The following is a 15,570-nucleotide window of genomic DNA, read 5'->3' as shown; positions in this document are numbered from 1 at the left end:
TTTGGCTGATGCTGTTACGAATGTTGTGGGAGATTTGTTTGTAGAAAAGTTAATATATATTCAAGTTTAGACCGTTGTTCCTTATAGTATGCCTATGACACAATTTGGAATATTTCTACTATATTTTTAATTAAACTCACAATGTATTTAATTTGGATGAGTGGGTCAGGGTTCGTCCTATCGGGCTCTAGATGTGAGGATATTTTATTGTTTATCAAGATTAAAGTTTTGCTGTTTTGGACCCAGGGTCACACATGGACTGGGCTCCATCAATGTTGTTTTGAAGCTATATGATTATATATAATTTTTTTGAGGAATGCTCTGCAAAGATGCCCATAGAAACCAAACATAAGTTATTTACTTAAACATTTCCCATTGTTGAAAGGTGAAAACCCATAATGAATTTGTCAAGTTCAGTCTTTAAAAGAAAAAGCGATGTGCATTAGCTATTTAAAAAGAATAGGTAATGCAGATAAATGCACAGCGAAGAAAGAATCCATGCATTGTTTGGGCCATGCCAAGAACTACTATAACAACCAGCTGACGCGAGTTCTAATTGGCTGCCACAACCACCCGGTGTTGTGCCGCGTTCAAGCCATCTCGGAAATTAAAGTTTTGAGTCGAAAACCAAACGGGCATACACTATATTTGAAAGGTTGGATAATCTGTTTTTTTACGATGTTACGATAGCGTTAATCTGAGCGCATAAGCAGAGCCAACATGTTATGTTTAGTTCTAAATTGGGGGAAACATTCATTTGTTCCGGACTGATGTGAACCCATCGTTAGCTCATGCTATAAAGCTACAGCTTAGTTAAACTGTTTCCTGCGGACCTGCCAGGGATTAACTAAGCACCGGTCCAGAGAAGGGCTCTCATACCACCGCACTGGTGATGGCTGACCGAGTGGTCTAAACGATAACTAGTTTAACAGACAGTATTGGTGTGTTGACGTCACCATGTTTGCTAACTGAAGGTAGCTTCATTTGATGATCTCCGCAAACTCTACGATGTAGGTCATTAAATCTGATGATCCCTAAACCATGTCAATAACCGTGAACCATGTCAATAGTACCCTAAACTAGGTCAATGTCCTGGGCAGGGGAAGACTTGTGGAACTATGATGCATCTACTCTGGGATTTCATCCTGTCACGAGATGTAAACTGTGGTAAGTATTAATTAACTAATTCATAATTCTATGAATTATTTTTCGTTTAATTATTGTCGTATGACAAACGTTACAACGTTATAGAACTGGTCTTAAAAATAAAGCAAGCATTTTACTTGAATTATTTACCTTTGAATGTATACATCTGAAAGGTAGATGGTTTAGAATATGCAATGTTTCTGCTGGACGGAGAAAAGGCGAAGAACAGATGATGGATGAACTGATGGTAGATGAACGGATGATAGATGAACTGATGATGGATGAACTGATGAACTGATGATCTGTTATTCTCCGTCGGCAGATGAACCACACTGCATGTCTTTTGACGGTTGGACTCCTATAGGTGCATGCATCTATTGGGCTGGCCCAGAGGCTCCAGAGCGACTTAGAGTAACAGTGATCCAGTCAACATGGTGCCTGAGCCGCACAGAGACCCTGGCCTGCTAGAAGGTGACACACACACACACACACACACACACACACACACACACACACACACACACACACACACACACACGTTTTGTAGGGCCGGGTGATTGTCATTATTTTGCCACAAAATCTTGATTATTTTTGGCAGCTTGCCACTGATTCTAACAGGGCTTCTGCAGCACAGTGCATCTCTCTGTCTTGACTGGTTTGTTGTATTATCTATTTCCTTTAGACATAATGCCAGCAGAGGATGACAAGGTGAGCACTGTATTCATCCACACTCATATTACTATCAGACGGCCGTCAGCGCCGTTATGGAAGATGGATCTGGGCCTTTAGAGAAATGTTTGATTCATCTCAGGTCATACATTTTTTGTTTTGGGCTTCAAAGCCTTAATACTTGACTGATTTAAGAAACATACACAGAATTGCTTTGAGTTCACAGAGGACATGTAGAAATGACAAGGAAATAATTTGAAGAAGAAGAAATGCCTTTGCATGAACTATTAGCTCTGCTAGCTATAGGGTTATAATATATTCAAATCCTGCATAGCATGAATTCACTATTTCTTCATTCTAATGAGTCATTTATTTTTCCACAGATAAATGATGCTTCCACTGAGCTTGATGAACTTCAATCAAATGGTAAATGATACACAACATTCTGGGATTCACTCAGATTTGCTGAAGCCAAAACTAGTTTTGCGTGTATCTCACAAAATAGGTGAAGCACAACCTTTTCCCAAAGCCACAGTCACTACTGACGCCTGGGCGAACAGTAGGGTAGGGTGTCTGTCTGCAGGTGTAACAGTACGTGTCGGTCTGCAGGTGTAACAGTACGTGTCTGTCTGTCAGGTGTAACAGTACGTGTCTGTCTGTCAGGTGTAACAGTACGTGTCTGTCTGTCAGGTGTAACAGTACGTGTCTGTCAAGTGTAACAGTACGTGTCTGTCTGTCTGTCTGTCTGTCTGTCAGGTGTAATGGTACGTGTCTGTCTGCAGGTGTAACAGTACGTGTCTGTCAGGTGTAACAGTACGTGTAACAGTACGTGTCTGTCTGCAGGTGTAACAGTACATGTCTGTCTGCAGGTGCAGCGTGTCTGTCTGCAGGTCCCTCTCCCCTGGGCTCCCTCTCCCGTTCGCTGCAGCGCGCCGAGGGGCTGCTCAGGTCCTCGCTGAACCCCGGTCTGCGGTGGCTCCTCCGACGGAGCAGCGAGGAGAAGGAGTCCGGGGGCGAGGAGGGGAGCTTTGTGGCCGCTCACAACCTGGTGTCCCGCTCCTCTGCCCGCATCTGGCGCCTGCAGCAAGGCATGCTGGGTATGGCTGCCCAGAGGCCGCTGGTCAGGGGGCCAGACGCCCTTCCTCAGGTACCCGTCTGTTTCTAGATTTTCTCTGAATGTGAATCCGATCTCTGCTCCTAACGCGGCCCCATGCCGTTGGTAATGGCCGTCGCCCCCCGCCCCCCAGGTGTGTGTGCGGGGCTCCTCTCCGGAGGGCTGCGTCCTCCAGCGGCTGTCGGGCCCCCCCCAGCAGGCGGCCTGCCGGGCCCTGTGGCGCCTGATGGAGCAGCGCTCCCAGCTGCTCTTCGTGCACGAGTACGCCAGGAGGGCCGCCGCCGCCGCCGCCTACGGCTCTAAGCTGGCTCTGCTGGAGGAACGCTGGAGAGGACCTGAGCGCCCCCTGGACCTGGTACAGCTGGCCCTGGTCCTCACTATCACTGTCACCACTAAAGCACCATTTCATAATATATACATAGCATTTTTTTTCTTTCCCATTCTAGAACACAGGCGGTGTGTGCCCTCTTGAACTGGGGCCCCTGTGCCAGGAGCTGAGGACTCACCTGAAGCACTGGGCGTGTCTCTCGGAGAAGCTCCGCGCCGACCCCTTTGCGCGGCGGGCCCTGGCGCCGCACGCCGCCGTCCTCGTTGAAATGAAACGCACCCTCGACGCTCTGGCTCTGCAGGCGCTGGTGCTGATGGAGCGTTGTGTCCACGCCCTTTGGTCCGGCCTGGCTCAGACGGACCTGGAGTCCGTGGCGGCGGAGGTGCTGGAGGCCGTCCTGTGGGCCACGGAGCAGTTCAACCAGCTGCTGGAGGAGGAGCAGCGTGGCCTCAGCGGCCCGCTGAGCGGTCGGCTGCTGCTGCACCGGACGTGGTACTCTGGTCTCCCTGTCGCGCGGGCGGCGCTCGGCGGCGGCGGCGGAGGCGCGTCACGCCCAGCCGCGCTCCAGGCCCAGGAGCTGCTCTCGCTGCTCGCCGTCCATCACGGCCGCGCGGCGGCCCGGGAGCTGCACGGCCGGGCCGCGGGGCGGCGCGACCCGGAGCGCCACTCCCGCCTGGGAACCCCCCGGCCTCGTCAGGACCGCCGTCACGCCCAGCCGTCAATGACTCCCGAATGGACTTGGGAACGTCTGGAGCACAACTATCTCCCGCCCCGCGGTTCACCGCCGCCGCTCCACTCCCGCCCGGCTGCCCGCAGCGCCGACCGCTCGTCGGAAAGCTCTTCTTTCTGTTCGTCTCCGTGCCGTTTGTCTGAGCGCCGGCGGGGAAGCGGAGCAGAGCCCGCCCCGCAGCGTCCCCGCGGCGCGGCGCCCGGTGCTCCTGGGGGGTCGGTACCAGAACCCCCTCTGGGCCGACGTGTCCCCGGCCAGAGGAGTCCTGGAGGAGGTCCGGGGGTCCCAGTGGGACCTGACCCCGCGGCCCGGCGCTCCGCTGTGGGGCCACTCTGGGCATTCTGCAAGGAGGACCAGTTCTCCCTGGAGCTCCTGTTCCAGGCCCTGGTGTGCTCCAGTGACCGGCTCTCCCCCCTGGGGCCCCCCACCCCCAGGCCAGGCTCTGGGGCCCCCACCCCCAGGCCAGGCTCCGGGGCCCCCAGGCCAGGCTCCGGGGCCCCCAGGCCGGGCTCCGGGGCCCCGGCCCCCAGGCCGGGCTCCGGGGCCCCGGCCTCCTGCCCTCCAGGGCAGAGGACTCCAGAGGAGGGGAGGGCAGCATGCAGACACACAGACTCGGCTGTCTCCCATGGAGACGGGACTGGTGTGAGACCAGCAGCAGACGGGTGGTTTGGCCTGGAGCAGAGCTCAGAGCGGGTAGCCAGGTAACATCATGTACCACCCAGTGGAACCACATCATAGGAATCATTCTGATGTGTTTATAAATATATACATATTTAAATAATTCACTTCTTAAGGTTAAGGTATTTCAGTCCATATGGACCATATTGGAGTGTGTTGTCTCACCCCAGACTCAGACGCACGCATTACTGTTACACTATTACTATTATCACTGTTGCATTATTACACTGTTACACTATTACTATTATCACTGTTACATTATTACACTGTTACACTATTACTATTATCACTATTACATTATTACACTGTTACACTATTACTATTATCACTATTACATTATTACACTGTTACACTATTACTATTATCACTGTTGCATTATTACACTGTTACACTATTACTATTATCACTATTACATTATTACACTGTTACACTATTACTATTAACACTATTACATTACAATCATTATATTTTGACCATGCCAAGCGGCATGGCTAATCGTCCACAATTGATTGTTTGGAAACTAAGCATCTGGTGTGGCTTCCGTCTCCATATTTCAAATTGTGTTATTTAGTAGTAAATTTGTTATATATTGTACCTGTTTGACGTTGAATCCAACTCTAAAAATAAGACTACATTCATAATGGTAACTATGTCATCCATTGCTCATCCAGATGTAAGCGTACAGATGTGCTGCAACATTTGGAGCGGCTAATATTGGAGATTTAATTACAAATGCTTATTTGAAGGTCAACAAAACAAGCTTGGAGCAAAATGAACTTAAAGACGGATTGACTGATGTGTTGATTATCCACCAGGTGTTTTGTTAGCTTTAGGTCAGTGGTACGATGAGGAAACGTTACTTCAACATCTTGTGTCTAGATGTGGCGCGGTGTGTGCGACAGCGCTGGAGGAGGAGGGAGGAGGAGGAGGAGGAGGAGGAGGAAGGGCCGAGTGGTTCCAGCGGCCGCGCTCCGTGAGGTGGCTGGACCTCAGCCAGTCGTCGGTGTGCGCTGACCTGTGGGCGGTGTACCGCTCTCTGCTGTGGACCGCCTGTGGCCAGGCTCTGTGGCACTACCTGCACTTCCCTCCAGGGGGCGCTGCAGACAGCCTCAACCTGTGGAGTGACCATCAGAAATGTCGACTGCTGCGCACATGGAGACATGCTTCCACAACAGGTAGGGACTGAAAGAGGGTTGTCATGGAAACATGCTTCCACAACAGGTAGGGACTGAAAGAGGGTTGTCATGGAGACATGCTTCCACAACAGGTAGGGACTGAAAGAGGGTTGCTATGGAGACCGTACTGCAGGTCTAGAGGGGGATGTCCTCGTGCTCTCTTCAAGAGGACCGCTGCATCAACACAACACAAACCTTTGTGTTTGTCATATGGTTACCAGTGTTAATAGACACTATCTTCAATAGTCGTGTTTTTCCTTGGATAAGGAAGACTTTATGGCAGTGGTGTTAGCCTATCAGAAACAGCTGTGAAGGTTCAGCGCCCATATGGTCTCACAGCAGCACGAGGCTAAATGGCAGCTAAAGCAGCGGCGTCCAGGTGGCCACGCCCGCTCCGCTCCGCTCCTTAACCCCGCTCCGCTCCGCTCCTTAACCCCGCTCTTTAACCCCGCTCCGCTCCTTAACCCCGCTCTTTAACCCCGCTCCGCTCCTTAACCCCGCTCTGCTCTTTAACCCCGCTCCGCTCCACTCTTTAACCCCGCTCCGCTCCGCTCCTTAACCCCGCTCCGCTCCGCTCTTTAACCCCGCTCCGCTCTTTAACCCCGCTCCGCTCTTTAACCCCGCTCCGCTCCGCTCTTTAACCCCGCTCCGCTCCGCTCTTTAACCCCGCTCTGCTCCTTAACCCCGCTCCGCTCTGCTCCTTAACCCCGCTCCGCTCCGCTCTTTAACCCCGCTCTGCTCCTTAACCCCGCTCCGCTCTGCTCCTTAACCCCGCTCCGCTCTGCTCCTTAACCCCGCTCCGCTCTGCTCCTTAACCCCGCTCCGCTCCGCTCTTTAACCCCGCTCCGCTCCGCTCTTTAACCCCGCTCCGCTCCGCTCTTTAACCCCGCTCCGCTCCGCTCTTTAACCCCGCTCCGCTCCGCTCCTTAACCCCGCTCCGCTCCGCTCCTTAACCCCGCTCTTTAACCCCGCTCCACTCTTTAACCCCGCTCCGCTCTGCTCCTTAACCCCGCTCTGCTCCTTAACCCCGCTCCGCTCCGCTCTTTAACCCCGCTCCGCTCCGCTCCTTAACCCCGCTCTGCTCCTTAACCCCGCTCCGCTCCGCTCTTTAACCCCGCTCCGCTCCGCTCTTTAACCCCGCTCTGCTCCTTAACCCCGCTCCGCTCTGCTCCTTAACCCCGCTCCGCTCCGCTCTTTAACCCCGCTCTGCTCCTTAACCCCGCTCCGCTCTGCTCCTTAACCCCGCTCCGCTCCGCTCTTTAACCCCGCTCCGCTCTGCTCCTTAACCCCGCTCCGCTCCGCTCCTTAACCCCGCTCTGCTCCCCTCTTTAACCCCGCTCCGCTCTGCTCCTTAACCCCGCTCCGCTCCGCTCTTTAACCCCGCTCCGCTCCGCTCTTTAACCCCGCTCCGCTCCGCTCTTTAACCCCGCTCCGCTCCACTCTTTAACCCCGCTCCGCTCCGCTCTTTAACCCCGCTCCGCTCTTTAACCCCGCTCCGCTCCGCTCTTTAATCCCGCTCCGCTCCGCTCTTTAATCCCGCTCCGCTCCGCTCTTTAACCCCGCTCCGCTCCGCTCTTTAACTCTGCTCCGCTCCACTCTTTACCCCTTCTGTTCATTGGATGTTTCTTTGTTCTTCTTTAAGGTTTGGTTCCTCAGGAATGCGGTGCCATGCTGGAGAAGGTCTGTCTGCGGTTATTGATCCTCACAACGCACACACACTGGGATCAAGGTACACACACACACACACACACACACACACACACACACACACACACTGGGCTCAAGGTAAACACACAAAAAATCATAAAGTTCAAATTATAGCATGAATGAGTGTGTAGCATAAGTATAAATAACACGTCTTCAATATGATGTCCTCTGGACATTGTGCTGCAGCAAGCCTTTGCCGGATGGTGTGCAAATAATAACAGATTCCCGAACATTAATTATACCTGCTTTCTTAAATGTGTTGACCTACTACAACAAATCAGCCACACAGGTATATTTACTAAGCAACCAATCTCTAAATTCGGAGGAGCCTGAGTTTATGACATGATGTTCGCAATCACCAAAGGTTGTTTATTTTGTATTACGTGAAAAAACTTCATGTTTAAGGTTGAAATGGTTCCACCTCCTTAAATAATGAACAAGTGAGCTAATGTCTCTCCTTTCTCCAGTGTTGTGCGGTTCTTTAGGCTCAGGGCTCAAAGATAAATGTGTTCCTGGGAGCGGAGGAAGGCCGCTCCTGGTGACCTCCCCAGAGCAGGAGGGCAGCCTGGTGACCACGGCCACCGTGAAGCACTTGTTACGGCTCTCCCCGCCTCTGCTCTCGGCGCTTCGCTGTCACCTCTCGGCTGAGGCCGTAGAAACAGGTAGAGTACCCTTCTCACTGAGTCCCGGGCCTCTACCAATAGTCAAACCTCCTAACCTTTATGCCTCCTTTCCTTAACCATTGTGGAAAACGTCATCGGGTCAAGGAGAGATTAAAATGTGCTTCCTTTCGAACATAGGAAAAGACCGCCCTGTTTAAAATGAATTAGACTCCACTTTCCTAACCGACGTCATTGAGCGACGGCGGGTATTGCTGACCTCTAGCGGCTCTAGCGTGAAACTACAATTTTCTGAAGATGGACTACAACAAGCGCTCTTTAATCCATTCGTCTTCTCGTATTGATTTCAAGCAGGTTATCACTAACAGTGAGAATCACTTCGGTCGGATTTGGCCAACGGGAATATTTGAGGCCACTTGAATCCAAATTCATATGTAGAAAAAAAAGAGGCTAAACTTATGTTGATGTTGAAATTAACTGCCCCCATTGTCTTTCTTAAATGTGAAGTCAGCTTTTTATTTTCTTATGGTGTATATTGTGTGCTTACTAACCAGCAATAAATTAATTCATTTCGATTCAAATAATATGAATTATATATCTGGAATTGGTATCCATTATTATCAATTGTATTCTCTTCTCTTCTTCTGCTTTAGCTCGTCTCTCATGCGTCTTCGCGTAGAGTCGGTAAACTTCGTCGGTGGCCTGTTTCTTTACTTATTGCCACCATAAAGGATTATGGGATACCAATATCTCCTTTCGTAAAGGTTGCTCAGGAGTAACCTAGGCTAAAGGAGGGTTAAAGGATGCATCAAGGCTCCTTTCCTAAGCATTTTTAGAATTCAAACCACCTTTCCTCCAAGTACGTCCTTAGGAAAGGACATGTCCTATACAAAGAGACTATTGGTAGAGGCCCCCCTTCTCAGGCACTCAGTGCTGGTTCAACATGGGTTTCTAGTCCACCTTTCCACAACAATATGTCCACCTGAAGATGTCTGACTAGCAGAGCCAGATCGGTCGCTCAGAGTATTTGGTCAGAGTGATTTTTCAGAAGAGACTCCTCTTTGCTTTTCTCAGTGTCTGTGCTCAATGAGCACTCGGTTCCAGCCGTCTGTTCCCTTCTCATCGTGTACGGCGATACGGGCCGCTGTGTTTGGGCTCTGATGTGTTTCTGTGGGAGGTTGTGTCTGCTTCTTGACGGGGCCCTCTCCCCCAGGTTGTGGGGGCCCGTCCAGCCGGGCTCTGTGCAGAGCCACGGCCCAGCTGGCGGCGGCGGCGGTGCAGGCCAGCCTGCTCTGGGTGATGTCCAGATCGTACCAGTTCCTGTCCTCATGGAGCCTGGACAGGTTCCTGCTCGTCACGCAGGGGGACTTAAAGGTAGAGCTAGTTCATCAACTCAACCTCAAGAAGTATGAATCCCAAACAGAAAAAAGGTGTTTTTGAGTTAAGAATGGTGTGTGTGTGTGTGTGTGTGTGTGTGTGTGTGTGTGTGTGTGTGTGTGTGTGTGTGTGTGTGTGTGTGTGTGCGTGTGCGTGCGCAGGTGCTACGTGTGTCTTTAGAAAGGCTCTTACAGCAGATGGAGACCCTGCTAGTGGCCGGAGCCCCTCCTCTCCACCGCCACCACCGAGCCCTCCTGAGGCAGCAGGTTGTGGGCATAAGGAGCTGTGTCTCTGAGCTGCAGGTGAGGACCACCACCACCAGACCACGCTGTAGCTCTCGCTCGTCTTATATCGTTGGTCTATTGTAAGTTACCGTGACATGCTTACAGTTCAACTTTAATTGAATAGAATTCAATTGACTTTTAAGAACATTTAAGTCTACCTATATACTAATAATCAAACAAAACATTTATTTAGTTTGTCCAATAAATCCTGGTCAAATATTTGATCAGAACATTAGATAACTGTATACCATTTATTTTATTTGTATTAATGTGTTGCAATGCATATATGTTAGTATTCACTGTATCTGATCGCCCTTAACTTGAGTCCTCTGTAGCCGGTCCGTGAATACTTGGTGTAAGAGCCAATATGCAAATAATTGATTTATAATAAATATTTATTTTAAAATGATTACTGCTATAACAGTAATTTCATGTTAATTCATAAAGTGTAAAACTGTTGAAATGCATAATTTAGTGATGTAAAAATGATAAATGGGTAATTTTATCAGCGTGTAGGTATTACGTCATTCCTTTAGGGGTAACAGAGGTAACGTACTTCAGTTTGGAGTCTGATGGAAGCGACAGTTTTCTGACCGTGTGTTAAACATGTGTAGGACCGTGGATTTTGACTTGTATTTAGTTTTGAACCTTTTTGAAGTGAACCTTTTAAAACGAAGGAACATTGTCTCTCGCTGGCGTTTTGAATACTGTTAGTTGGCGTAGTGAATACTGTTAGTTGGCGTAGTGAATACTGTTAGTTGGCGTAGTGAATACTGTTAGTTGGCGTAGTGAATACTGTTAGTTGGCGTAGTGAATACTGTTAGTTGGCGTAGTGAATACTGTTAGTTGGCGTAGTGAATACCGTTAGTTGGCGTAGTGAATACTGTTAGTTGGCGTAGTGAATACTGTTAGTTGGCGTTTTGAATACTGTTAGTTGGCGTAGTGAATACCGTTAGTTGGCGTAGTGAATACTGTTAGTTGGCGTAGTGAATACTGTTAGTTGGCGTAGTGAATACCGTTAGTTGGCGTAGTGAATACCGTTAGTTGGCGTAGTGAATACCGTTAGTTGGCGTTGTGAATACCGTTAGTTGGCGTTGTGAATACCGTTAGTTGACTCCAACAAGAGGTGCAGAGGACGAGCTGAGACCGAGTGACCCTCATGTTGGTATCTTTCTTTGGGGTGACCATGAGCGATGTTTCCATGTCTCCATCAGGCCTTCTCTTCCGTGGCTTTGAAGATTTTCTCCAGTGGCTGCAAGCAGATGTCAGGGGAGCTGTTTGAGCAGACCATGCCCTCCGCCAAACACTGGAGACTCAACTATAGAACAGGTCAACAGATAACACACTGAGACTCAGCTATAGAACAGGTCAACAGATTAAACACTGAGACTCAGCTATAGAACAGGTCAACAGATTAAACACTGAGACTCAGCTATAGAACAGGTCAACAGATTAAACACTGAGACTCAACTATAGAACAGGTCAACAGATTAAACACTGAGACTGAACTATAGAACAGGTCAACAGGTCAAACACTGATTTGAAATGGTTCAAAGTCCACTCTAGTTCTCTAGCTAAAATCAAGGTGGAATCAGGCATTGATGTCAGACCCTTCACGGGACTTGGAGCCTGATCACTGAGCACATCAACGACGCTTTGCGTTTGAGAAATGTGACATTAGATTCCTTATCCTTTGTCTTCCAAAGTGCTGTGACTAGAGTAGAGTGTGGTCAATGGAATATTGTCTGGGGTAATTGTAGAGCGTGGACTCATCATCAACAGTAGTATTTAACAGTAGAGTAACTGAATCAGTAACTGAATCATTAATTTACAGTAGTATTTAACAGTAGAGTGACTGAATATTTAATTTACAGTAGTATTTAACAGAGTAACTGAATCATTAATTTACAGTAGTATTTAACAGAGGAGTAACTGAATCATTAATTTACAGTAGTATTTAACAGTAACTGAATCTTTAATTTACAGTAGTATTTAACAGTAGAGTAACTGATTCCTTAATTGGTCTCAGCTTCTTTATTCTCGAGCTCTGTATTAATTGGTATTTTTATTCCGTCTAACTCCAGAATTTCCCAGCAGCCCCAGCGAGTACGTGTTGTTTGCAGCTCAGAGTGTGATTGGTCAGGTCCTGGAGGGCGTGGCTCCACTGTCAGATGACGCCCGCGTCCAGACGCTCAGCATCACCACCACGGCCTTCATGGAGGCCTGGATGGAACACATCCTCAAGCAGAAGATCAGATTCAGGTAATGCAGTGGGTAATGGGGTCAGATTCAGGTAATGCAGTGTGTGTGTGATGGGGTCAGATTCAGGTAATGCAGTGGGTAATGGGATCAGATTCAGGTAATGCAGTGGGTAATGGGGTCAGATTCAGGTAATGCAGTGAACACCACCGCTCCGCTTTCCCCGTGTTGAAACTTTTGGCAGCGGCCGCCCAGCGGCAGCCAATCAACCTGCTGGGAGACCATTAACAAGCTTCTGTAGTCCTCTCTGTGCTCTTTGTGTGTGTGTGTTTGTAGTTCTCTTGCCTCTGTGCTCTTTGTGTGTGTGTGTGTGTGTGTGTGTGTGTTTGTGTGTGTTTGTAGTTCTCTTGCCTCTGTGCTCTTTGTTTGTGTGTGTTTGTAGTTCTCTTGCCTCTGTGCTCTTTGTGTGTGTGTGTGTGTGTGTGTGTGTGTGTGTTTGTAGTTCTCTTGCCTCTGTGCTCTTTGTTTGTGTGTGTTTGTAGTTCTCTTGCCTCTGTGCTCTTTGTGTGTGTGTATGTTTGTGTGTGTTTGTAGTTCTCTTGCCTCTGTGCTCTTTGTGTGTGTGTGTTTGTAGTTCTCTTGCCTCTGTGCTCTTTATGTGTGTGTGTGTTTGTAGTTCTCTGTGCTGTGTGACTCTTGTGACCTGGTTCCTTGTGTTGTTCAGCGTGCAGGGAGCGCTCCAGCTGAAGCAGGACTTTGACTGCATCAGAGGATTCCTTCAGTCAGACGAGTTGAGCTCGTCAGCCGACCTGCTCCACCTCCGGTACTACCTGCTTCTCTTCTAGTGTTCCTCAGCATGTTGGAGTTTACCCTCCGTTACATTCTGACCACTTTGAGGTCCAGTAGAGTCCACACAGCTGCTGTCTGATGTCAAACCAAGCTTTTTATTAAATGTTAGGAGTCCAAACATCATGATAATATCAGTGTTTCCCTCAGCGCTGTAAAGACGGCCGCCTTAACAACACTAGGGCCCCGCCTTGACTACCATTGTATTGAAAAAATATATATATACTGTATATATATCATACAAAAAATATAGATAAATAATGCATTGGTAATACTGTGTACAACAATAGTCGTGCCAATAAATCTTTTTGAATGGAATTGAAACTGTGGCATCTGGTGGTTGTATATCCAGCCACGCAGGATAGCATTATTTATTTCATTAGTGCGGATTGGCATCTTTGAGCAAAATACCACCAAAATGTTTGTCGCTGCGCTACACCGCGCCTCCTCGCTGTGGGCAGCGACCAGCTTGACTAAGACATTTCCTGGGGGAAACACTGGACACAGCTTGATTCATGACCTGGTTGAACGTGGTGCTACTGTGTGGTTTGTGCTGCAGGGTTTGGTTCCTGGTTGAACGTGTTGCTTCTGTGTGGTTTGTGCTGCAGGGTTTGGTTCCTGGTTGAACGTGTAGTGGTGCTATGTGTGGTTTGTGCTGCAGGGTTTGGTTCCTGGTTGAACGTGTAGTGTTGCTATGTGTGGTTTGTGCTGCAGGGTGTTCCAGCAGATGGACTCAGCGGTCGTGTGTCTCCTGCAGCAGCCTCAGCCAAAGCCTTACCTCCACTGGAGGCCCTTCACACGCTGCTGTGAGTCACACACCAGGAATACATAATGAGGCATAATCATTTGAATATAAAACAAGTACATTGACCAAGAGCTCTATTGTAACAAACAGAATGTGTCAGTGTGTTGGAACATGTTGTGTGTCTCTCCCCAGGCCCCACCGCGCGCAGTGGCAGTAGCATCGATGTGGCCATAGGGGGCAGTATAACCAACCTAGAGAACATGGAGGGGGAGGTGTTGACCCCTTCCAGCTCCTCCCCCCTGACTCCGGACGCCCCCACAGCCCCGCCCCTCTCCCCCAGCCAGACCTACCTCGCTCCCAGGTAGCTCCTCCCACTCTGACCAGCGCTACAACATGCTGCTTAGTTCTTTAAAGGTCCCATGGCATGCTGCTTTATGGATGCTTTAATATAGCTGTTAGTGGCCTCTAATACAGTACTGAAGACGTTCAAGAGATTCAGCCTTGGTGCAGAGTTACACTACGAGCCAGGCCCACAATGAGCTCTCCACAAACGCGCCGTTTTTAGAGGCGGGTCCAGGTGGAGGGTGGGGGTGTGGCCCTGAGCAGCTTGTTGCCACGGTACCATGCGCTAGTGTTTACAGTGGAACACTGAACACTCCGGGTGCTCTAGATCTAAATAATATCATATTATATTTAGATATCTATATAATATAATGTATATTATCATGGTCAAAAGCTGTTTGCGCCTCTGGATGATATCATGAATCTCATGACGCCTCTGGTTCTCTGACGCCTCTGGTTCTCTGACGCCTCTGGTTCTCTGACGCCTCTGGTTCTCTGATGCCTCTGGTTCTTCCACTTCCACGTCAATATTAAGTACAGACTGAACCGTGAAATGGAGGAGAAAGGGATTGTTGCCCAGGTGGTCCGTCGGAGCCCCGCTGCCCGCCCAGCCGGGGGCTCCGGCGGGAGACAACCCCGGGCAACGGGCAGCGGGGCTCCGACGGACCACCTGGGCAACAATCCTTTTCTCCTCCATGTCGCGGTTCCCAATTCCTTCTCAACCAACCCGACACAGTCTAGTCTTTTCATCAAATGGGAGCTTTAAGCAAGCTTGCCTTATTGTGTTGCGTGTTATGCGCCATAACACCACCAGCAGAACGGTTATCCAAATAACAAAGAACACTTGTGTTACAGTGTGTGTATTCACACACACACACACGTGGCGCTCGCACGGTCCTAGCTCATTGTCTCATTGGCGGGCCAAATTCTCTGGACAGGCCAAGCAGAGAAAGGGGAGGTAACCTGGCCCCTTATGATGTCATACGGGACCGGAAGCCAAATCTAAGCGTTTCAGCGATCCTTTTTTCAAAGACTGAGTAAGATAGCTACTTCTCGGTTTACACCTAATGCAATTTCTAGCTACTGGGGAACCACAGGGAGGCTAGGGGAACTCAACTTAATGTTAGAAAACCTCATCAAGTGACATTTTCATGCCATGGGCCCTTTAACCATTATGAATGTACTAGTTCTGTTTACTACTGGAAGAACAAGAAACGGTACAATCATAGCAGCCAGTAGCTAGTTAAATTTACTTAAATTTAATCCTGCATTGTAATTTTAATGATTTTAACTAATTTTAAAATCTTCTGATCTTCTCTTTTGTGTTATATTCCCTAATATTATTTTTTTCTTCCTCCTTTTCAGTTTAGCTTTAGGCGCTGTTCAGCAGGAATGGTTGGACTTGAGAATCCACAACAGCGCCTCCCGGTGGCGGCTACCAGGACTGCAGTGCCTCTCCAAATCCGAACACTAGCACTAGCACCGAATAAATACCTCACGTCTTGATGTTGCAGAGAATATCCACTTGCACTGTTGGGTTTATCTGAGCACAGACGCGTTCCACTCCCTGGTGTATGAATGGATCTGTCCAGATAACCAAAATACTGTAG

The 15,570-nt window shown here is 49.0% G+C and overlaps 1 protein-coding gene across 1 annotated transcript; it reads left to right on the top strand.

The window, feature by feature from the left end:
• The first annotated feature begins 858 nt into the window (after positions 1 to 858).
• Positions 859 to 15,543, top strand: ccdc142 (coiled-coil domain containing 142). The gene is made up of 18 exons (XM_084469627.1): positions 859 to 1,167; positions 1,469 to 1,617; positions 1,829 to 1,854; positions 2,199 to 2,241; positions 2,685 to 2,962; positions 3,063 to 3,284; positions 3,376 to 4,536; positions 5,591 to 5,840; positions 7,483 to 7,569; positions 8,015 to 8,209; positions 9,381 to 9,541; positions 9,706 to 9,846; positions 11,043 to 11,157; positions 11,913 to 12,090; positions 12,752 to 12,850; positions 13,588 to 13,679; positions 13,811 to 13,979; positions 15,326 to 15,543. The coding sequence occupies exons 2-18, from the start codon at positions 1,578 to 1,580 to the stop codon at positions 15,432 to 15,434; spliced, it is 3,366 nt and encodes a 1,121-aa protein (XP_084325753.1). The 5' UTR covers positions 859 to 1,167; positions 1,469 to 1,577; the 3' UTR covers positions 15,435 to 15,543.
• Positions 15,544 to 15,570: the final 27 nt, after the last annotated feature.

Source organism: Micromesistius poutassou (assembly GCF_964030765.1).
Source record: "Micromesistius poutassou genome assembly, chromosome: 6".
Classification (NCBI taxonomy): domain Eukaryota; kingdom Metazoa; phylum Chordata; class Actinopteri; order Gadiformes; family Gadidae; genus Micromesistius; species Micromesistius poutassou.
The sequence above is the reverse complement of the archived record's forward strand: the minus strand, read 5'-3'. Positions and strand labels throughout refer to the sequence as shown.

Coding starts and splice junctions, on each gene's coding strand:
- ccdc142 (XM_084469627.1), top strand. CDS start 1,578: ATGGTGCCTGAGCCGCACAGAGACCCTGGCCTGCTAGAAG. Junction 5,841..7,482: donor GAGACATGCTTCCACAACAG/GTAGGGACTGAA, acceptor TTCTTCTTTAAG/GTTTGGTTCCTCAGGAATGC. Junction 8,210..9,380: donor GGCTGAGGCCGTAGAAACAG/GTAGAGTACCCT, acceptor CCTCTCCCCCAG/GTTGTGGGGGCCCGTCCAGC.